The sequence below is a fragment of the Acinonyx jubatus genome, chromosome C1 (assembly GCF_027475565.1).
Source record: "Acinonyx jubatus isolate Ajub_Pintada_27869175 chromosome C1, VMU_Ajub_asm_v1.0, whole genome shotgun sequence".
In the NCBI taxonomy this organism is placed as follows: Eukaryota; Metazoa; Chordata; class Mammalia; order Carnivora; family Felidae; genus Acinonyx; species Acinonyx jubatus.
In genome coordinates this window covers 157204145-157228631 of record NC_069381.1, presented here as the reverse complement: position 1 = coordinate 157228631, position 24487 = coordinate 157204145, and the positions used below count along the sequence as shown (strand labels likewise).

The following is a 24487-nucleotide window of genomic DNA, read 5'->3' as shown; positions in this document are numbered from 1 at the left end:
TGCTCTTTAGTGTTTACTCTATTTGGGCCTATCTGGTGTGGAATTCTCTGTTACTGCTTATCCCATAAGTCTTTTCCCCATCTTTATTCTTGAAAAGTTTTTGTTTTGACAGGACATCAAATCTAGATAGGTAGTTCTTTTCATTCATTCAGCTCATTGTGTGTTATCCAGTCGAGACCTGATTTCCATTGTTTTGTTCTAAAGTCAGCTATCAGTCTTATTGTTGCTCCTTTGATGGTAATCTAGTTTGCAGCTTCTGGTTGCTTTCCAGGTTTTGGGGGGACCGGGCGGTATTTTTGGCTTTAGGCAGTTTTACCATGATGTGTCTAGGTATGCTTTTCTTTTCATCTACTTGGTGTGTGTAGGACTTCTTAGATCTGTGACTTGTGGCTGTACTATCCAGTGCGCCACTACCTATATGTGGTTATTTGTTTATTTTTTTTTTAAACTTTTTTTTTTTTTTAACATTTATTTATTTTTGAGACAGAGAGAGACAAAGCATGAACGGGGGAGGGTCAGAGAGAGGGAGACACAGAATCTGAAACAGGCTCCAGGCTCTGAGCTGTCAGCCCAGAGCCCGACACGGGGCTGGAACTCACGGACTGCGAGATCATGACCTGAGCCGAAGTTGGCCGCTTAACCCACTGAGCCACCCAGGCGCCCCTATATGTGGCTATTTAAATGATAAATGATCATTTAAGAAGTTAGAAATTAAGTTCCTCTCTTTTCAAGTACTCAGTAGCTATATGTAGTTATTGGCTGCCTTACTGGCAGATGGAAAACCTTTTCTGATGAGGTTTGGGGGTGTTGGTGGGGTGGGAGTGTAGAGATGACCTGTCTTTGGTGCAAACAGGTAATTTACTAAAGCATGGAGACAGGAGCCTGGGCAGAAAGAGCTGCACTGGGTTTGTGAAGAGTGACTGCTTATATACTGTGGATTTGGGGGAGATACAGTCAAGAGGAAATTTCTTTTTTTTTTTCAATATATGAAATTTATTGTCAAATTGGTTTCCATACAACACCCAGTGCTCATCCCAAAAGGTGCCCTCCTCAATACCCGTCACCCACCGTCCCCTCCCTCCCACCCCCAAGAGGAAATTTCTTGAAAGGATTTCCATATGCTGAAGAGGACTTAACAGATTACTGGAGGTCTAGCTAATAAGGTTGTTTTTCCCTCTAGCAAAGCATTATAATTAAGGTAGTAGAGAGTTCTTGGAGATGAGGCCATTGATAGATATGTGTAAACTGATGGAACTTCTATCAGTTTAACCAATTGTTTTCTGTCCTTTCCCTTGTTCTTGGGCAGCCAGGAGTACCTGAGGAATATCACACATATCCCATTTTTAGTGGGGGAGGGGAGTGGTTTGTGGGGTGTCAGCTTGCCTTATGCTCCCTCATCACATCACTGCAGAATATTTTGTTGGACAGCATGGTTGAGGGCTTTTATAAGTTTTGGGAAATTTTTAGCCCATACCATTTCAAATAGTTCTTCTGCCCTGTCATCTTCTCTCCTTCTGGAACTGTAGTTATACATGGATTAGATTTTCTTACTGTGTGCTTTATGTTTCTTATGCTTTTTTCTGTATTTCATCTTTTTATTCCTAATGTACATTTTAAAAGGTATATTTTTCTGGGGTGCCTGGGTGGCTTAGTTAGTTGAGCGTCCGACTTCAGCTCAGGTCATGATCTCACGGTTTGTGGGTTCGAGCCCTGCGTCGGGCTGTGTGCTGACAGCTTGGAGCCTGAAGCCTGTTTCAGATTCTGTGTTTCCCTCTCTCTCTGCTCCTCCCCCACTTTCACTCTGTGTCTCTCTCTCTCTCAAGAATAAATAAGCATTAAAAAAAAAATAAAAGGTGTATTTTTCTGAGATACCTTCTATCTCATTAATTCTCTAAGCTATGTTTAATATGTGTCAAACTCATCTGCTGAGTTCTTAACTTAGGTCCTTTTACTGTTCTAGAAATCAGTTTGGTTCTCTTTTTAGTTTCAGGTTCTCTGTCAAAGTTCTCAGTCTTACTTTTCAGTGTAATTATTTGGAAGTCTGTGTCTGGTAACTTTATTATCTAGATCCCTTTGAGTCTTGTTCCATGTTTTATTTGCTTTTCAGTCATGTGTTATTTTCTTGGGTTTCTTTTTTGTTGTTTTATTTTTTAATTGCATTCGGGACATTTTTAATGAAAAACCATAGAGATAATTTGGGGCCTAGAATAATGGCAGTCTTCTATGACAGAGGATTTACATTAATTTTGGCAGAAATACAGGGGCACTGTAAAATCTCAGATTCTCTTGATCTACTTTTAAGGATTGAGATTAGAAGCTTGGCTTTAATCCTATTCACTCTTGCTCCAAGATTGGGATCCCAGTGCAGTGTTTGGGGGAGGCTCTGGATTTCATCTTTTTTTTCTTTTTTTTTTTTTTTTGCCTGGCTGGCCCAGTGATATTGCCAAAGTTTTGCTTAGCATCTCAGCTTCTAAGTCACTAGTTCTAGAATCAGCAGATGCTTCTACAGGTAGGGGAAGCTTGGTATATCAGACTCCACTCTCTGGAGTTTCTTTTCTTGAACTTTGGCCCCATGATTCTTCATTACCTGATATCTCTTAGTAGACTTAAAAAAAAAAAAAAAAAAAAAAAGTCCAACTTTTCAAGTTTCCTGAGCCAGAAGATTGGTCTGATTTACCTAATCACCATTACTAGAAGTAGAAACTTCTTGTTTGCTCTTATTTATTTTTTTAAGTGTATTTATTTTAAGAGAGAGTGTTTGCCATATGAGTGGGTGAGGGGCAGAGAGAAGGAGAGAAGAGAATCCCAAGCAGGCTCCACACTCCTTGCAGAGCCCAGTGCGGGGCTCAACCTGGGGCTGAAACTCACAGACTGTGAGTTCATGCATGACCTCAGTGATAAAGTTGGAAGCTCAATTGACTGAGCTACCCAGGTGCCCCTGCTTTTATTTTTAATATTTCAATTGGCTTGAGAATTTTGGGTGAATCTGAAATATTTTTCATCCTCTCAGTAGTAATAATGAATGTATAGTTAAGTAAATGATATCTGCGACTACTTTTTCCTTTTACTATGACAGGACAATCTATTGATGAACAAATCCTACCTCTCCAATGCAGCTCTCTCTCTCTCTCTGTCTCCCTCTGTCTCTCTCTCTTTTTAATGTTTATTTATTTTTGAGGGAGAGACAGTGTAAGTGGGGGAGGTTAGAGAGAGAGAGACACACACAGAATCTGAAGCACGCTCCAGGCTCTGAGCTGCCAGCACACAGCCAGACTCAGGGCTCGAGCCCATGAACCCTAAGATTATGACCTAAGCTGAAGTTGGGCACTTAACTGACGAGCCATCCAGGTGCGCCCCCCCCCCCCCCCAGTCATTGTTTTTAAAGTACATGAACAGCAATTTGGAAAGATGAAGTACATATAATATCACTAAAAAAGACACAGGATTGATTTTATGCATCATATAGAATTATTCGTGTGAACACAGTCTTCTTTTAGGCCCAGTGACTTACAATACTGCTGATTGTATAAGTGATCCATGGTATGGATGAATTTTTAAATGTCTAAAAGGTCAGTGAAACCAGTTTTTCCTCATCCTTTGTACTTGTTTGTATATTGAACTGGGCTTTATTTTGTACCTATTCTTCCTTCCTGCTACCCCATACTGTTTGCTAATGATAATGGAACCATTGCCCATAAGATAGGTAACTGGGCCTTAGTGTTTATTGTCAGGTGACTAGATAAGTGAGACCTGCAGGAAGAAACTCACCGTTGTCGCTAAAACACGCCAAATTCAGTGTCTTCAAAAAGGAACTCGTGATCTGTTTCCCCAAACCAGTTCCGTTTATAGTTACTTACTGTTACTGCCAATTATCCATGTGTAAACCAGAAGCATTCCCCTTTCCCTTACTTTTCACATTCAGTCTACTACCAAGTCCTGGTTTTTTTTTCATCTCCTGGGTACCTTTCTGATCTGTGACACTAGTTCAGTCTAGTGCCTCTTACCTGGATCACTATAGTGGACTCCTCACTGGTGTCTGTGAATCCATCCTGGAATCTCTAATTAGGAAGACACATAGAAACTGTAATACTTTCCAAGTGACAGTATTTAATATTCTACCTGACTAAAGTAATTTTTTTATTATGTTGATTTTCTTATTGAGTTATGTGAAACTGTAGTTCTTTGGCTTTCTAAATAAGGTGTCTTCATGTTACTGACTGTCTGTTATATGCCAGGAGGAGTATTGCATTTGTCTTCATGCCAGTAGGTTACATGGTTGTTTTCATTTTGTGAATGAGGAAACTGAGGCTGAGAATTACTAAAGCAGTAGAGCTGAAATACCGATTTGGTTGTCTTTTAGACCAGGTTTCTTAAGTTTGAAATTTTGGGGATGCCTGAGAATATCCATTTATTCATTCAAGAAATATTTATTGACAGTCTCTATGTGGTAGGGCATTCTTTTAGGCACCTTGATATTTTAGTAAACAAACTCCCCCAAGTTCCTATTTTTTTGGAACTTATCTTCTAGTAAGAGGAGATATGCCAGCTCGTTGATAAAGCTGCAGACTCAAAATGACTGTTTGCCAGGGAGTTTCAGAACTACAGTGTTTCCCTGTCTTGGCAGGGGAAGGGAGATTTGTGAAATTTAACTTTACTTGGGGTTCTCCATAACTTCAAATGGCGGGGTAGTCTCTAGTTTTTACTTAGGGCTATGAACATGGTGTCAGCCTGTTTTAGAGTGGTCAAGTAGGCTGAAGGGGCTTCACATACTATGTCAGGTGTCCCCAAGGCCACTTCTATTTCAGAGATTAGTTAGAAAGGCTAGTGGGCTCAGCATATAGTTGTACTCATCTTTGATGTGCATTATAATAACATAGTGAAGATACATAGCTGGATCTTAAGGGAAAATACATAGGCAGGAGTAGAGGAATCCATATGGAGGCTTCCTTAAGTTCTCTCCCTCACTAGAGGGGGCACGCAGAGTACACACTCTTCCCCCATGAGAGTGCAGCAACAAGTGTGCAGTGTGCCTATCTGGGGAAGTTCACTAGAAGACTCCGCTTTCAAGGTTTTTATTGGGGATACCTTCTTCCTACCATATACCAACCACATTGTTTCCACGACCAGTTCAGGCACTGGTCAGGCACATAATTCCTATCAATTATGGAAAGGTAGGAATTTCTTTGCAGCAGGCCTTTCTAAAGATCACATCCTTATACTTGGTTAACTCATTTCTGCAGTTACCTTTTGACTCTGGATGGAGATTGCTGAGGTGAATCTGGGAGAGATAAATGAATACTTACATAGTAGTTTTCCTACTACGCCTTGGGAGTCATTGTTTAAAGGAAATAATTCTAATCCAAACAAAGCATTTTAGGTAGAAGGATGTTTGTTGCAGCACTGTTTTCAATAGCAAGAAATTAGAAAACGTTTGAATCACCAGTGGTAGAGAAATAATTAAATATATTACTGTACATCCATTTAATGGAATGTTAGGTAGTCATGAAATAATGTTCATGAAAACGTGTCATAATGTGGAAAATTGCTTTTGTAAGAACAGCAGATACAAAATAGTAATTAGTGTAGAATCTTGACAGTGATGGCTACCAGATTCTGCTTTTAGTTCTGAAATTTGTGAAGAGAAGATAAATTCCTTCATAGGAATGCAGGAAAATATAAAAAATTGTTAATTTTTTGTTATGGAAACATCTTTTAATTTATCGAAGTAGGATGAATATTGCAATGAACCTTAACATACCCATCACACAGTTTGACAATCATCAGTTTTAATACAAAAGTTTAAGTTGCTTGTAGGAAATTTAAATAAATTTCATTAAAACATGTATACTGCATAGGGTAGTAGCATTAATATGCAGTAAAATTAAATACATAAATTTATAATTTATCTGAAGCTTTTTTATGGCAAAGAACTGCCACTGCCATTTTCATTATTAATGTTATTAATTGGGTTTATTTGGGGGAAAGATTTTTCAAAAACAAAATAGTTTTTTGGTGGTCGGGGGTGGGGGTTGGGATAACTCTGTGATTTTCTAGATATATGACTATAGATAAGGAAAATCAAACCCAAACTGAGAATTGAATTTAGGGTCTTTTGCAAATGGTTGATATTATGAACGTGGAAACATTTTTGAATGCCAGGGGCTACTATGAAGTATAATGTTAGTTGTTGGATAAAAAGTATATAGAAAAAAGACTGGGAGAAAATAAACATGAATAGTGTTGACTTTGGTTATCTTTGGGTAGTAGGATTATGGGTGGGAATTTTAGGCTCCATTTTATTTACATTTTTGTGTTTTTCTTTATTGTTGGTAATTTGGGGTTCGTGACCAGTGGTAAAAAAGGAAAGGAGTGAAATTGCTTCTTGTCCTTATTTTATAAAGATAATGTCCTTTTTTTCATAAGGCAGATAGCTTGATATTGGGAAATGTTAAGTCAGAAAATTGGTATAATAGAAAGAAAACTTGGTATAAGTCAGAGGTTTTAAATGTATAGATTTGCTGGAACATTATGGTGTAAAATTTGAGGGCCAAAGCTTCAGATAAATTATAAACTTACATATTTATTTAATTTCATTGCATATTAATGGTACCTTGTAAGCCTTATGCTTAATAAGGCTTTGCATGTATCACTCTGTTTTGGCAGCTTTGAGATAATACACAAGTAAAAGATGTATGAGAATGATGTGACCCATAGTTTCTTTGAATCACTGAAAACTGAAAAATGGCAGTCATAATCATTTGTAAAGATACGAGGGGATTGATTATACTTTAGGCCATTCAGGTCATCGAGTACATAGGTTGAACCGTATGAACCCATTTTGTAGATTAAAAATGTTTCGATACTGCTGCATATGGTTCAGTCTGTCAAAAATTATAATTTCTCATCCTTCGTTAAAACTGATTTTCTTAGTTTACATATTTATCTGGAATTGCAGGTTGGTGTTTCTATTAAGGTTGCAGGTAATAGGAAATATTACTAAAATTTAAAAATTTTGTTTGTTGGGTGGTTTGGTCTTTGGAAATGTGTCTTTCTAGCGGCACGTTATGATCTTAATGGGTTTATACACACATTTATGTATCTGGCACCTAAACTGTTGACATACTCTGGAGTTGTATAGCAATTTAGAGTTGGGAATGATGGCTAAGTGTGTTTTTATTTTCATTGAGCAGGATAATTTATGTTAAACATGTCTGTGTGGGCGTTGAGAGCAGGTAGGGTTCCTAGGCAGAGTGGTTTGTTTTGTTGGGAATCTTTTGGGTTTATTAATTTAAAGACTTTAGTATTTTTTTTTCTTTATTTGAAAACTTAGGCTAGAGAAATTGAAAGTGAGTAAATTAGAATACTCCACTGTTTGTTAATATTCTTCTGTTGCTTTCTCTTCTCACATGACTTAACTTGGTGTGTGGTTTTGGGCAAGTTGCTTACTTTTCTAGGACTCAGTTATAGTTAAGTAAAAATTGTGGAGGCTATATATTCCAGGAACCTGCTACAAGGCTTACAAGTATCATCTCATTTAATTTGCATAAGAATTCTGTGAAGTAGGCTGTGTTATTACCAGGATTTTAGGACAGAGCTGGGATTTGAACTCAGTCTGATTAAACCCATGTTCTTAACCCTAAAGCTGTATTGCTACAATAAATTTCCACAGAAATCCATTTTAGGAGTCTTGTTGAGGATATGATAGAGATGATGTTGGTAAAATAATACTTATGTTGAAATCACTGTGTAAACATTAAGATATTTTATCCTTATTTATTATAATACATTGTTTTAAGAAGTGTTTTAATGGGTAGGTAGTGCTCAACTTGGACTTCTTAGGTAGAGTGAATGCAACTTCCTTCCTTGTCAGAGATTTATTTCCCTGATGCACATGGACCATATGAAGTAACTTTCAGTAGCCCTTCTTTCACTCTGCCTTGTTGGGATAGAACAGACCAAAAAGGAGTAGTGTGGGGCAGTAAATCATCACTGTCCTTTTGAAGGTATATCAAAATGGTTACCTCTGAGGAGTGGGAATTTGGGAGACGGGGAGTATTGGGCCTTTCAGTTTTAGTTTTCTGTATCATTTCATCCAGCATGTATTACATTAATAATGGGAAAAGGCATGAAACTAAAAAAGATTCTTAAGTAATTAGTACTTAGGTTGGGGATAGGATACCAGTTTACTTTGTGGTAGTAAGAAGAAAGTGAACTAGGTCAAGTCTCAGCCAAATGCCTATTTTGGAGATTTCTCAGAAAACATTCCTTTTTACATGAGCAAGCACATGCGTTCTGTCTCTTTCTCTCCCCCTCTTCCTTTCCCTTTCTATCTCTCTCTCTCTCTCTCTCTCACACACACACACCACACACCACACATACCATACTCTTACTGCTCTTTTGGGATAGGGGTGCTTAGCTGAGTGGGTTTAAGTTCTAACAAAAGGTAATATGACTTATCTCTCAGCGTCTCAATGTTATCTTTAAAATGAGAACTATATGTTAAAATAGAGAAATAGCCTACTATAAAAATACATTTATGTGTCTGTGTATATATACACACATTTATATGTATATGCATGTGTGTACATGAGAGAGATTGGTTTTAAAAACAGCAAGTAATTATAAACATGAAGGTAGAAGAATAGGAGTTATATTACTTTGACATTAACAGAAGAAATTCAGGCACTGAAGTACATGTCGTTTTACATACCAGAAATTCTAACCTCAGGGAGAAAGCTAGAAGGGAGCGTGTGTGTGTGTGTGTGTGTGTGTGTGTGTGTGTGTGTGTGTGTGTGTGTAAAATAGGTCAATCTTCAGTAAGCAGTTGTATTGTAGCATACATATATGCTCACACTTTATTGAATACTTACTAAGCGACAGATTTAGTTTAAAACTCTGCATATACACTTGTTTTACTCTAACAACTAACAGTTACATTTATTATCCATTTTACATATAAAAAAAGTTAAAACATGGTTAAGGAACTTGGCCATATTTATACAACCTGTCTGTGTGTTCATTTTTGTTGGGGAAAAAAAAACTGTTAGACATTATTTTTTAAAAATATTTATTGATTTATTTTGAGAGAGTGCGCGTGCATGCACATGCAAGTAGGGGAAGAGGAGAGAGAGAATCCAAAGCAGCCTCTGTGCTATCAGAGTAGAGAGGCTCGAAGTCACAAAACATGAGATCATGACCTGAGCCGAAATCGAGAGTCAGATGCTTAACCGACAGAGCTACCCAGGCTCCCTGTTTTTTTAATTTGTAAGAGTAAAATTGAAATTAAATTATTACTCGTTTTCTAAGGTCGTGATAGGGTAGAGAAGCAAAAACTAGAACTCTCTGCTTTACCCCTGATGTAATCTATATTTCCTTTTCTGAATAATTTGGTCTCAGTATGTCTGAATTCTTTGCTGTAAGGGTTACAACAAAACTGTTTAAAATGACTAAGTATCTTAAAGATAAGCTGAGGTATTAATCTGACTTGGAGTGTGATTCTAGATCAGACTTGTCTTCTCTTTAACCACAGGCTTGTATAATTAAATGTGTGCTCTAGATTGAGGAACTTGACTTTCTATGCTTACTCTTTAAGTCATTCTACATGAAATATTTGGTGTGAGTATATTTATGTATATGTGTACAGTACATATGTATTTGTGTAGGTAGATGGATAAATGTATATGGCTCAGAAATAGTTTCATGAAACAGAATAAAATACAAAAACAGACCCATGGTTATGTGAGAATATGATAGATGACCAGAAAAATATTTCAAATCACTGGGAGAGGTTGCATTTCTGAGAAGTTGTGTAACATTTTCTTTTGGAAAAAATTCTAGTGATAGACAATTAAACTCTAAATGGATTAAAATTTCAAATGCTAATATTTAAAATCATTAGAAAAAATGTGGGAGATGTTTTTATTAGATTCATGGGGGGAAATGGTTATGAAGGAAATTGGGCTACTTTTATGATAGCTATTTAACATGTTGATTTAACTACCAAAAAATTAGGATATTTAGTTTTATTTATTTGTTTATTTGATTTTTTTAAATGTTTATTTGTTTTTGAGAGGGAGAGAGAGACAGAGCCTGAGTGTGGGGGACAGGAGGGAGCAGAGAGAGAGGGGGACACAGAATCTGAAGCAGTCTCTAGGCTCTGAGCTGTCAGCACAGAGCCCGACATGGAGCTCAAACTCACAAACCACGAGATCATGACCTGAGCCAAAGTCAGTCGCTTAACCAGTGGAGCCATGCAGGTGCCCCAGGATATTTGGTTTTAAATTGGAAATCAAGCCATGGAATAAACGTTGAAATGCGATATACGCAACAAAAATTACAGCTATGTTCACTAAATATGTGATAGAAAATACTGTATATGAAAATAGATATATTCTATCAACCATGTTAAAATGGTATTTAGGGGCACCTGAGTGGGTTGGTAAGAGTCTGACTTTTGATTTAGGCTCAGTCACAATCTCAGTGTTCCTGAGTTAGAGCCTTGCATCGGGCTCTGCGTTGACAGTGTGGAGCCTGCTTGGGATGCTGTCTCCCCTTCTTTATTCCTCCCCTGCACATACATGTACTCACGCTTGCACTCTCTCAGAAAGAAAGAAATAAACATTAAAAAAAAAATAAAACATGTTTAAAGACAAGAGTTGGAGGTAATTCTGGAGTGTTGAACAGTGTAGATTTCTTAAATTCTTTTTGTGTCCTAAATTTTCAAATGCATTAAAAAACTAATGAAAATGAATGATTTAAATGGAATATTTTATCTTGTGAAAATAATTTCTAACTTTATCATAGTGTTTCTGTTTTTAATCAGAGTTCTTTGCCTTATCAGGCATAATGTGAAAAGTATTAATAGAACAAAGACCTTAACTGTTCTGTATAAATCAGCTTATCAGATGAAATATAAAAAGTAACAATTAAAATCTGGAATGAATTAAAATATTTTCAGACTTCAGGAAGTTTTAAATTTAAAAATGTGAGGCAATGGCTCAGTAGCAGCTGAATCTATTAGGAAGGTCTAAGTGAACAAATTCATTTCCTTTACTTTTTAGTAACTAGTATTAACCTTTTGAAAACATGCTTTCTAGATACCGTGATTTTGTTTTGACTATCTGCCAAGGAAGATGAAGTCTTAAGGTAATTAAAAATGATACAATGAAAGGTAGATTCCTTGTTATAAAAAAGGTGATAGAATTATAAAGTAATGCTGACTAACCAGAACTAATACTGTGTCCAAATACCTCCTTTTTTTTAGACTGGTCACCTTGGGAGACTATAGTTTTATAAAAAGTAAAATTTATTGAGTGTGTGTGTGTGTGTGTGTGTGTGTGTGTGTGTGAGAGAGAGAGAGAGAGAGAGAGAGAGAGAAATGTTTATTAGAAGGGGCCATGACAAACTGTGTAAAATTGTGGCTTTCATTTATGTTTCCCTAAAATTTTTCTTTATAGAATGGGATGTGATTTCTAATTCAGGTAGTGATGTCTTGTTATGTTTTTTATGTGAAATTTTGGGTTTATAATAAATTTTAGTAGTGAGAATAGTAGCATAATTATGAGTCATGTGGTTCTATTTAGAGACAGGTATTCTTTAAGGATGGTATGGTCTTTATAGTGGCTTTGGTTTCTTTTTCAAAAGTATAAACATTTATCATATAATAAAGAGTTTAATGGATTATAGTGAAATTACATATTCTTCAGAAAATCGCACCTCTTGTAATTAGGACCAAATTTTTGGATAAGTGTCAGAAGTGATAGTTTGAGTCCATAAAAGATTAAAATCTTTGAAATGTACTTGCTATTACAAGTCTGCAAACTGCCTATTTTTGCATGGTTAAAAAAATTGAAAGAATAATACTTTGTGACATGTGAAATTCAAATTTTAGTGTCCATAAATAAAGTTTTATTGGAACACAGCTGTTTTTGCATTTTAATGGCAGAGCTGAGTAGTTGTGACAGAGACCCTGTATGGCATTCTCAGCACTTCATACAGCTCTTGGTGCACTACAAATTTCAGTGCTGCAGTTATAACTTGATGGTGTTTTGAGTGCCATGTGTATTGCCAGCCTGCGATATTTCTTTTATTTTTTTTATACCAGTGCATATCTATCATGTCAAAACAAGAAAAGAAAGAAAAATGGACTATGAGTGGCATACTTTTAAGGCACAGTGGAGTGTGTATTATTTTGTTGAATCAGAGAGCAAAACATTTTTTTTTATTACGCAGTGACACTGTAGCTGTTAGAGAAGAATATATGTTGACATTATTAGACTAAGCATACACCACACTTCTCAACTCTCCATTTTCTCTCTTTATTTCTATATTTCTTTTTTTTCAACCCTCAATTTTCTTAAAGTAACAGTCAATTTAAAATGGAATATCTTATCACAGCATAATTTCTTCATAAAAATAAAAATTGAAAATGAGACTGCCACCAAAATAAGTTTCCAAGTGGTTCGTTTGTTAGCCAAGCAAGGAAAGCCATTTACTGATGGTGAGTTAATTAAATTGTGTTTGATTGTAGCAAAGAAATGTGTCAGGGGGGGAGGGGGCGGACAAAAACTTGTTTTAGACCATAGATTTTTTTGGGCAAGAACACTTGATTTAAGAATTGACGACATTTGAAGTAACATTAATAGTGTATTAAAAAAACAAGGCAAGTGGGGCACCTGGGTGGCTCATTTGGTTAAGTGTCCGACTTCAGCTCAGGTCATGATCTCATGGTTTGTGGGTTCAAGCCCCGCATCGGGCTCTGTGCTGACAGCTCAAAACCTGGAGCCTGCTTCAGATTCTGTGTCTTTTTCCCGCTCATGCTCTGTCTCTCTCTCTCTCTCAAAAATAAACATTAAAAAAACAACAACAACAACAAGGCAAGTAATTTATAATGGTTTTCCTTGGCTCTTAATGAGTGAACAGATGTTATTGAGACTATTCAGTTGTTGTTTATTCAAGGTGTCCATGCCAGATTTGAAGTGGCAGAACAGTTAACCTCTGTGAATAGTCTGTGGAGAGCAACTACAGACGAGAATATTTTGAAGTTGAGAAAACACTTAAGTACGATCTGAAGTGGAATCCGCTAAGATGTGCTACAACTGATGGTGGTAAAAATATGTGTGGAACAGAAAAAGGCTTAGTTGGACAACTTTACAAGGCTTGTACAAATGTTGAGAGGTTCAAAGCTATGGTTATTTGTTGTGTTATTTATCAGTAGGTACTTTGCAGAAAATAATTTGAATTCATTCTGTGTTCTTGAATCAGTTTGTCAGTGGTGAACTTCATTTGCTCTCATGGATTTAACTAGCATCAGCTGCCTGAATTTTTGTTAGACATAGAGAAGCTGAATATCTTGACTGGCTTATTAGCAGTGGTAAATTTTTTTGCAATTTTTTGAGTTTAGGACTGAGATTGAAATTTTTCTGAATGAAGCAGATGGCCTTTAACCACTAGTCAAATACTGATTGGCTTTGAAACTAGCTTTTTCTGGAGATTTGGAAATATTTTTAAATAAATCAGACCTAAAATTATGAGGCAAAATAGTGCTTTCATGTGAAATTTAGCTGCAGTAAAGTCATTTCAGTGGGAACTGATGTTTGAAATCACAAGTAACATCAAGCTGCTTTATACATTTCTTATACTGTCAAAGTGAGATCTTCATTCCCATATGAATTTGCATGAATATATTTTTCATCATAAAATACAGCTCCAGCAGCATTTTTCAGACATTGATGCAAGTGCAAAGAAAGTTTCCATATCTTAAAATCCATTTAATTGTGCATTTGAGGAACTTCTACCTAACCTTCAATTGGAAATGATTAATCTGTAGTGTGATAACACATTGAAAGGTAAATATCAAAGGAAGAATCCAAGAGACTTCTGTAGCTGCCTTCAAAGTAATGAATATACTCAATTAAAATCATATGCTTGTGGGTTGATTTCAGTATTTAGCAGTACCTATGTGTCAAAACAACAACAACAACAACAACAACAAAACAGTTCAAAGATAAACACAAAACCTGATCAACATTATCAGTTGAGTATTTGCAATAAATTTTGATGATTGGAAACTCAAATTAAGTAAAATGCTACCACTCCCCAATTCCATTATTTTTCATTCACTGACTTCTATTTTATAACATTAAAAAGTATCATACTGTTATTATTATATCCTGAATTTATCAGTAAAAAGTTTGTAGTAAGTTTTTCTCTCTCATGTAAGTATCTACATGATTTTGCCTATTGGCCTGCAAAGACTGAAATACTTATGATTGGGCCCTTTTCAGAAAAGTTTGAGAACCCAGATTCTAAAGTAGTGCTTCTCAAACATGAGTGCACATAATAATTACCTCAGGGTCTTGTTAAAATGCAGATTCTGATTTGGTAGGTTTGGTATGGGACCTAAGATATTGCATTTCTTATAAGCATCTGAGGTGAGAATAGATGCTACTGGTCATTGACTGCATTTTGGGAAGCAAGGCTTTAGTATTCAAGGTTACATTTTTATTTAGATAAGTACACTAATATTTCTTATGCATCTATTATTTGTTATGAATTATACCAGGGGTTCTTGCATATATTGCTATTAAAATGTCATAAAAACTTGTTAGATGGTGTTAAGGACTATAATGAGGTTGGGACCCCTAGTAAGGAGTTTTGGTTAGAAACTAGTTGTTTGTTTGTTTGCTTTTCCTTGAGTGTATAGCTTCCTGTAGGACCTCATGGGGAAGTGTTGAGGTCTAGAGGAAGCTATATATCTAAGAAACAAAAACAGTCGGAAACAAAATACATTATTAGTTGGTCAGGGTCAAAGCAGGGACTTAGGTTCTCATCTTCCTTGCTAAATTTCAGTGGGCCATCAACCCATTACTAAGCCAAAGAGTAGAAATAGTATATAGCACATAAATGTTTTGCAAATATTTTCTTCCTGTCTCTTGCTTGCCTTTTAATTTTTATGTTAAAATTTGAAGTCCTTTTTATTTATTTTTAAAAAATTAGTTGTAAGAATTGTGATAAGGTGTACATAATACAATATTTACCATTTTAACCATTTTTTAGGTGTACAGCTCAGTGCCATTAAGTACATTCACGTTGTACCGTCATCACCAACATCCGTCTCCAGAACTTTTCTGTCTTCCCTAGTTGAAACTCTGTATCCATTGATCACTTAACTCCTCATTCCACCATGGCCCTCTCCCTCTGGCAACCACCATCTACTTTCTGTGTCTGTGAATTTTACTATTTAGGAACCTCATATAAATGGAATTACATAGTATTTGTCCTTTTGTGTTTGGCTTATTTCACTTAGCATAATGTCTTCAAAGTTTATCTGTGTTGTGACCTCTGTCAAAATTTTCTTCATTTTTAATGCTGAATAATCCATTCTTTGCATATACTACATTTTGTTTATCCATTCATTCATCAGTGGACATGAAGGTTGCATCTACTTTTTGGCTGTTGTGAATAATGCTGCTATGAACACTGATGTACAAAGATCTATTCCAGTTCTTGCTTTCACTTTTGTTGGGTGTATATGTACTCAGAAGTGGATTTTCTGGATCATATGGTAATTCTATGTTTAATTTTTTAAGGAACTGCTATATGGTTTTCCATAGTGGCCGCACCGGTTTATATTCCCACTAGCCATGCACAAGGGTTCAAATTTCTCCATATCCTTTGTAATGCTTGCTATTTTCTGTTTTATCGTAATAAGCATCCTAATGCATGTGAAGTGATACTTCATTGTGGTTTTGATTTGCCTTTCCCTAATGATTGATATTGAACCTCTTTTCATGTACTTACTGGCCAGTTGTATTTCTTTGAAGACATGTTTATTCATATCCTGTGCCCATTTTTAAAATTGGGTTGTTTGTTGTTGTTGGGCCGTTTGTTTTTTGTTGAGTTGTAAGATTTATTTCTGGATATTAGTCCTTTATGAGGTATATGATTTGCAGATAATTTTCTCCCATTCTGTTGGTTGTTTTTTGGCTTTTTTGATAGTGTCCTTTGATACACAAAAGTTTTTAATTTTGATGAATTACAACTTATGTATTTTTTCTTTTGTTGCCTGTGCTTTTGGTTTCGTATCTGAGAAATCACTGACAAATCCAAGATCATGGTGCTTTCCCCTGTTTTCTACTAAGAATCTATAGTTTTAGGTCTGTATATGCAAATGTGAGATCCCTTGGATATCAAGAAGGAATAGGATGAAAAGCAAAAATTGAAGGCTTTAGCTTTTTAAACATAGTTACCTTTTTGAGTTGAAAGAAAGAAGAGTGGGCAGGAAAGATATATTTAGGTATAGAGATGCAAGTATACATGGTAGGATAGTCCTTATCCATCTAGTCTTATATCCAGATAAAGATGAAAGGTAAGGAAAGGAATTTTAAAAGATAAGATCTATAGGAATAATTGTTAGCCTTTAAGATCGAGGAATGCCAGAGTATGTGGAAGGGGTCTAGAGTAGTTTGAAAATGTCCACATGTGATTTGGGATTCTGATAGTATTTTCCTTGTTCCTTTTGAGAACCACTCATTTAATATTAGTTCTAAGGTTTTATCAGTAGAGAATTGACAGACATAAATAAAAGAATTTTACAAGTTTAATTGCACTTTAGAGTTTGTGGTGCTTTAGTCTACATACTAACAATTGCAAGAGGATGTTAATTTTTCCCCCTTAATTCTCCAGTGATTGTTTAGTAATAGATGTTACTTCAATGATCTTTTTAATATATGTATGTTTTTCATGTACTTGATAGAAACTGAAAACTATCCAATGTCCAAAAAATCTTTGCGATGTGACAGTCAAAAGAATTCTTCCCGGTTGAAAATATAGTCAGATATAAGGTGTATATAAACAAAATAATTACTAATGTTACTTAGTGTCAAAATTCTGTATAAGCTAAGAATAGGGAGATTTTACTAGGAGGGTGGTGTTTTCAGACTGTGGACCCATGGTCCATTAATGGCTCATGAAATCAATTTAATAGCTCACAACCAGTGTTTTCTCTTTTCTAATAGACAAATAGAAAATAATCGAGTGCACTGCATGTGGTAGGAAGTATTTGTAGAATTTTTTAAAAAGTATATTTATTTATTTATTTTGAGAGAGAGAGAGAGAGAGAGAGAGAGAGAGAATATGAATGAATCCCAAGCAGGTGCCACGCTGTCAGTACAGAGCCTGACGTGGGGCTCGATCTCACGAACTGTGAGAGCATGACCTGAGCTGAGATTGAGTCAGACACTTAACCAAAAGGCACCCCCGGAATTTTTCAATATATGTATGTATGTGTTCTGTGTACTGATGTGTGGAAAATATATTTCTAACTGTGGATTGCAGTCAAAATTGTTGGAAATCCACTGTAGATTGTTATGTTAAATGAGTGTGGGACAGGACAAAAATTTTAAAGTCTCTCTCATCTGTTTGTAGAATTGATTCATTAAGTTTATATTGACATCTCAACTAACCATGTCTATGTATTTGTGTTTGTGTGTATATGAAGATATATATGTGTATGTTTTTTTTTTGTTTTTTGTTTTTCCTAATAGTTGCAATGGATGAGCTTCATAGTCTGGATCCAAGAAGGCAAGAATTATTGGAAGCTAGATTTACAGGAGTTGCAAGTGGGAGCACTGGAAGCACTGGCAGTTGCAGTGTTGGAGCAAAAGTGAGTAAGATTGTAATCTTCATTTGACATTCTTTCCTTGTATTAAATGATCTAAAATATATTTTGTAAAGGATCCCTACATATGTGCTTAAAAGCAAATTATTACTTACTGTAATTTTTATAATGTATAGGGAAAAAGTATTTATACATCTGATTTTTAATACAGCATAACATGCTTTGGGGGCATTATGTTATATATATATATATAATATATATGTGTATACATAATATATATGTGTATATAATATATGTGTGTTAATATATATACGTTAATATATGTTGTTATAGCTTAATAGGTTTCAGGAGTAAAAATGAGTTTAGTAGATTGTAGTTCTTTTCTCCCATTATATAATTTTTATTTTTCCTGTCCTTTATCTCTTCCTTGCCCCTGTCACCCTTGTTCCTATCTGTATATGTTCTTATTTGTACAGCAGATAATACAAATAAGTGTATCTGGGGACGCCTGGGTGGCTTAGTCAGTTAAGCATCCAACTTCGGCTCAGGTCACGACTTGCAGTCTGTGAGTTTGAGCCCTGCATCAGGCTCTGTGCTGACAGCTCAGAGCCTGGAGCCTGCTTCAAATTCTGTGTCTCCCTCTCTCTCTCTGTCCCTTCCCCACTTGTGTGTTCTTTCTCTCTCTCTCTCTCTCTCAAAAATAAACAAACATTAAAAAAAAAAATTAAGTGTATCTGTTCGGCCTTCCAGTGATAGACATCAGGTTGTCTTCAGCTCCCCATTACCTCACACGGTAGTAACTGTAATGTACTTGTTCTCTTATGGACCTTTCTGATCATTTATTGAGGTTATGTTCCCAGGAGCAGAACTGCTCTGTCATAGGGTATGTATAGAGTTAAGTTGAATAAATAGTATAAGGTTGCTATTCAGAGCAGTTGTATACAACTAATCTGCACTTTCAACAGAATGCATGAGCATTTATATAACCCTACATCTCAGAAACATTTGGCATTATCTGGATTCTTCATTTTTGATAGTGTTTAACAGGTATCTCAATAGTATCATTTTTTCACTCATACCACCAGTTATTTTGAACATTTCTTTTATATGCTTGTTGGCTTTTTGGGAGTCTCTTATAAATTGTTCCAATAAGGATTAGTGATTACTTTTTCAAACTGTTTTCAAACTGAACTGATTTTCCCATGTTCTTTGTATATTCTACATAACAATTCCACGTTAGTTGTATACAGTGCAGATAACATTTCCCATTTTGTCATGTCTATCAACTTTGTTCATGGTATCCAGCATTGTACAGGATCATTGTAGAGGATTCTTTAATTTTGTTATAATCAAACTTACCAATTTTTTTTTGCCTTAGAGCCTATAACTGTAAAGTTTTAAATAGCTGTTGGTATACTACGAAAACTGTCCTCATCATGAACCATCTGGTCAAATAGGTCCTTTTGCTATTTTTACATTTTAAGTTATTTTGCTATTAATTTATAGCAGGAATAAAAGTATAATGAAAAACAACTTTATTAGAAATTTCAATAAGAATTTAAACATACTAAAAAGCTCTTTGTGTCAAGTAAATCTTGGTGCACAAGCAGCACAGGCATCATAAAGGATGAAGGATATTGTCATGCATCCTTTGAGCATGAAGTGGTCCACGTTCCTGTAGAAGAATATTATATGATGAAATTCTTCAGTTAAATGACTGATGAAAATTCTGTTTCCTTTTTTTCCTTAGAAATGCGTTATCTGATTCATTGATTCTTGAATTTGGGAAAATTCATCTCGGGTAATAACATTCACTGACTGAGATTTTATATGGTCATTGCCATCAGTTTTAGAATCTAGAGGTGTTATCTCTTTGTTTTCTGATTTGTCTTATAATTAATTATAAAATGTCTTCTGTCATTTTCTTCTCTTGACCATCTTGGGTGGAAGATGAAAATTTCTTGATTCTCCACTGGAGTCAGTGCAATCTAAAATCAGTCTGCAGTGATGTCTCCAGTCTTTCATATGTTCTTGGAAGATGGTGCAGTACTTTGGGCAAGACAAGAAGATAACTGAAAGATGATAATTTATTTCACTATTGCGTCACTCTTTTAGGTCATTAACTCTGTATTGTTTTTCTATTTCTACCGTAAAAAATTACCAGAGTTGCTTAAAACAACAGACATTTATTTTCTTAAAAGTTGTGAAGGTCAGAAGTCTGACATTGGTCTCATAGGGTTAGAATCAAGGTGTGTGGAGGACTGGATTCCTTCTGTGGAGGCTCTAGGTGGGGATAATTTTCCCTGCCTTTTCTAGCCTCTAGAGCCTGCCTAAATTTCTTGGCTGGTGGTCTCCTTCCTCCGTCTTCAAAGCCAGCAGTCATACATCTCTCTCACTGTTCTTTGGAAGTCACATCTCCCTCTGATCAGTCTTGAAAGGTTCTTCACTTAAGTATTCATGTGATTAGAATTGGGCTCATGCCCATCTGGATAGTCTGGCGTAATTTCCCCAATTCAAAGTTCTTACCCTTACATGTACAAAGTCCTTTTTGCCATATAAGGTAACATTCACAGGTTGTAGGGATTAGGGTGTGAGCATCATTGGAGGTTCATTATTCTGCCTATCGTATCATCATTCTATTTTTTTAATGATTTTTGGTTGTTTCAGCATAGTTGGGAATAATTGATGAACAATGGTGAGTAATGATGAAGTAATTCGAGGATGATGTAATAACAAAATATAGGAAAAATTAGACCCATAAGATCACATAATGTATTTTAAATTTGTGACAAGGTCCATTGGATGTTTGGTGATTAATGACCAGATAGAATGCATTTTATTCTATTAAAAATAAATTTTATTTTTATGCTTTGGATGAGCTCTGAGAAAGAATAAAAGTCCCAAAGTACCAATTTTTACAAATAGCTAGAACTACTCAAAAAAAGCTCAAACACTGAAATTGGGTCCAGTGGACCATGAAGTATTTTAAGAGTTAAATACATCTTCCCCACCCCTGGGCTACAAAGATAATTCTACAGATTCTTCTGTTAATTTTATAGTTTTACTGTCATATTTGCACTTTAGGCCCTATCTTTTATATAGTATTGATAGGGCCCAGTTTTATTTTTCACCATCTAGTGAACCAGTTTTCTCCACAAGACTTCTTAAATCATCCGTATTTTTCTATTGATTGGTGATGCCACCGTTATCGTGTATGTTAAGTTGCCATGTCTTTAGGTGGATCTGTCTGAGGTTTCTCTTACATTCTAGTGGTCTGTGTTCCTGTCCCAGTATCACATTAAAAAAAAATACTGTTGTATTTTTGTATGTTTTTTTTATATGGTAAAGCAAGTCTCTTCTTTAATCTTCTTTTCTAAGGTTGAGTTAGTTATTTATGGATCTTTATTCCCTCATAAAAAATTTGAGTATCTCTTCACTTGCTTGTTAACATTTGGGAATTTTTATATAATGGTTTATTTGTATTTTTATCCTTAAAAGATTCAAGTAGAATTCTTATTTTGAATACATTGAATTTATAGATTAATTGAGGGAGGAAAGAGAAAGAGAAAGAGTAAAGAGAAAGAAGGAGAGAGAGAATCCTAAGAGGGCTCTGCACTGTCAGCGTGGAGCCCATTGGGGGCCTCAAACTTAGGAATTGTGAGATCATGACCTGAGCTGAAGTTGGATTGATTAACCAACTGAGCCACCCAGGTGACCTTGGAGGTTTTTGAGTTTTATAGTTTGGTCTTGTACGTAGCAGTCTTGTTGTTGTTGGTTTTTTGTTTTTTGTTTTTTTTTTTGGTTGTAACAGTTTGTTGATTCTCTAACAAATAATATTCTTTCAAAAATCATTTTATTTCTCACACCTCATGTATGTATTTTTTCTTTTTATTGGTCAGGGCCTTCAGAAATGCAAATCCTCTATATTGTTTTGAGTGGTATTTATACCACATAAGCAGCTGTCAAATCTGAAAGGAAGGAAAAGCTTTATTTGTAATTTTCAAAATATTGTAAGCAACCCAAATGTTCCTCATCTAAGAAATGGATTAAAAAGTGTGATATATATATTTGTACAATGGAATACTATTTAGCAGTTGATGACGACCTGCAACAACATGGATGAATCTCAAATGGATGCATTATGCTGACTTTTAAAAGAAGCCAGATTCAAAAGGCTACATATTATAATGCTTATTCTACTTTTTTTTTTTTTTTTTAAGTAAGCTCTATCCCCAATGTGGGGCTCACACTCACAATCCCAAGATGAAGAGTCACATGCTCCAACTACTGAGCTAGCCAGGTGCCCCACCTTTATTTCCTTTTTAACACAAGGGTTATTAATGTGGGATGTTTTAAGCTATTCTTTTGTTGCGGATTTCTAATTTATTGCATTACATTTTGAAAATACAGTTTGTATGACATTAATTCTTGAAGTGCGCCCTATTTTATAAACACTTCATATCTAATAACTCTTAATTTTATTTGTTCAGATCTTAGATATTTCCTTGTACTGTCAGCTTGACCTTTTCCCTGAGTGGTGTATTAAAATCATTAGCTGTATAAGGAATATAGTCAGTGGTATTGTAATAGCATTGTATGGTGACAGATGGCAGCTACACTTGTGGTGACCATAGCATAACATATAGAGTTGTCCAGTCCTATGTTGTACACCTGAAACTGATGTAACATTGTGTGTCAACTGCACTTCAATAAAAAAAAAGATCATTAGCTGTGATTATTGATTTATGTATTTCAGCTTGCAGTTTATCAACATTTGCTTAATATTTTGAGGCTGTATTTTTTTTTTCCCAACGTTTATTTATTTTTGGGACAGAGAGAGACAGAGCATGAACGGGGGAGGGTCAGAGAGAGAGGGAGACACAGAATCGGAAACAGGCTCCAGGCTCTGAGCCATCAGCGCAGAGCCCGACGCGGGGCTCGAACTCACGGGCCGCGAGATCGTGACCTGGCTGAAGTCGGACGCTTAACCGACTGCGCCACCCAGGCACCCCGAGGCTGTATTTTTACATGCATACATCTTATTCTGTTCTTTTTATAACTAATTATTTTTTCCTTAATTATTTGTTTTTTTCAAATCTTACTATTTTCGGCCTTCTTTTGGTTCATTTTTGTCTTAGATATATGGGTATATGTTTTTCTATTTTATTTTTACTCGTTTTAATTGTATTTCTTTTAGACCACATGTCTTTTTTTTTTTTTTTTTTTAATGTTTGTTTAGTTTTGATAGCAGGGGAGGGGAAGAGAGAGAGGGAGACACAGAATCTGAAACAGGCTCCAGGCTCTGAGCTGTCAGCACAGAGTCCAATGTGGGGCTTGAACTCATGATCCGTGAGATCATGACTTGAGCTGAAGTCAGACACTTAACCATCCAGGCACCCCAACTGCATGTCTTTTTTGATAGAATATTAGTGTTTTTACCTGTTAAATGGTGGGTTTAGTCCATTATATTTATTGTAACTATTGTTATTTTCTGACTTGGCTCTGCTGTCTATTGTCCAGTGTCTTCTAATTATACTTTACTTTTATTTCCTTCTATCCCTTGCTTTCCATTGGACAGATGGAATTTTTCCTGATGTTTTGAGATTACATGTTCTATTTTTAGTATTATGATGATACTCTATACTCATGTGTATATTTATACTAATTATATTGTTTATATTAATTATATTTATACTCAAACTGATATTCGTGTATTCCTGCAGGATTTCCCACCCAGCCCCTATTTTTTAAATAACTTTTCACTTTGAAAAAATATTATGCCTATAGAAAATTGAAAATACCGTACAAAGAATACTTGCATATTCTTTATCCAGATTTAAGAGATGTAATCATTTTTGTGAAAATTTGCTTGTGTGTACACAAGCCCCTACCATCTTTCTCTAATATCACTGTGGTCTCTTCAGTGAATGTGAACGGACTTTTCTCTGAGGGAGCTGTGCTTCATTTCGGTGGGGAATGGTACTTAGGAACCAAGCTAGGTATGCTTGTTGTTATGTGGTAGTCTTTTGGAAGAATGTCAGCTAATGTAGAAGGAATGTGGAATCAGGAAGTCAACATTCAGTATTCCCTAGCGTAATTATTATTTAAGGCAAGGATTATCAGTGGATGTTAAAATCATTTAGTGAAATGTTTCAGAGACTAGTGTATTTTCAGGGTCTCAAATTTCACCCTATAGATGAGTTATTTATTACAGAAGAGAAAATGGGTATTTAAAATGGAGAGATTTGTTAGTCACCACCATAATCAAGGTCAAATTTTTTATTGGTAGTGACACAGACAGTCTGACGTTAATTAGGTGCACTCTGAGGAGATGCAACAAGAGGAAGCCCTATAGTTTTCATAGTGGAATTTTCTTTTCTCCATAGTGGAAAAATTTTATTTGAATTTAGTCATGATAAAATACTCCTGCAACATCCTGCTGGACAACTGGCCTGGACTCTTCAAAGTATTCAGTCCCATGAAGAATGAAGAGATGTGGAGGAACTGTTCTGTCTAGATTGATTGAAGTGAAAGAGACATAGCCAGATGCAGTCTGTGAATCTGTGAATCCCAATTGGCTCCTGAATTGGGAGAAAATTAGTTATAAAGAATGTTTTTTGAGACAGCTCAGGAAATTTGAGTATGGGTTCTGTGTTGGATGATGAATTAATGTTGGCTTACTGTTCTTTGTGCGTAGCCTTCCATTTTTAAAATATCCATTTAAATTTAAAAACAAATATAGATGAAGCTACAGAATGTAAAATACTGTTGATCAATGACTGTTACAATGATTTTATACAAATTGCTGGTGATAATGTGCCTGTGAAATGCAGTATTGTTGGGTAGGCAATTTTAATAATGGTAAAC

The 24487-nt window shown here is 35.5% G+C and overlaps 1 protein-coding gene and 1 long non-coding RNA gene across 3 annotated transcripts in view; both read left to right on the top strand.

The window, feature by feature from the left end:
- The window catches only part of LOC128314062 (uncharacterized), a 263838-nt gene that overhangs the window by 85669 nt on the left and 153682 nt on the right, over positions 1-24487 (top strand). The window lies entirely within an intron of this gene.
- Positions 1-24487, top strand: part of TLK1 (tousled like kinase 1) — a 196332-nt gene that overhangs the window by 73705 nt on the left and 98140 nt on the right. For both annotated transcript variants that reach the window (XM_053215268.1, XM_027055511.2), the window contains exon 2: positions 17547-17665. In XM_053215268.1, coding sequence (XP_053071243.1) covers positions 17547-17665 — 119 coding nt within the window. The remainder of the gene's footprint in view (positions 1-17546; positions 17666-24487) is intronic.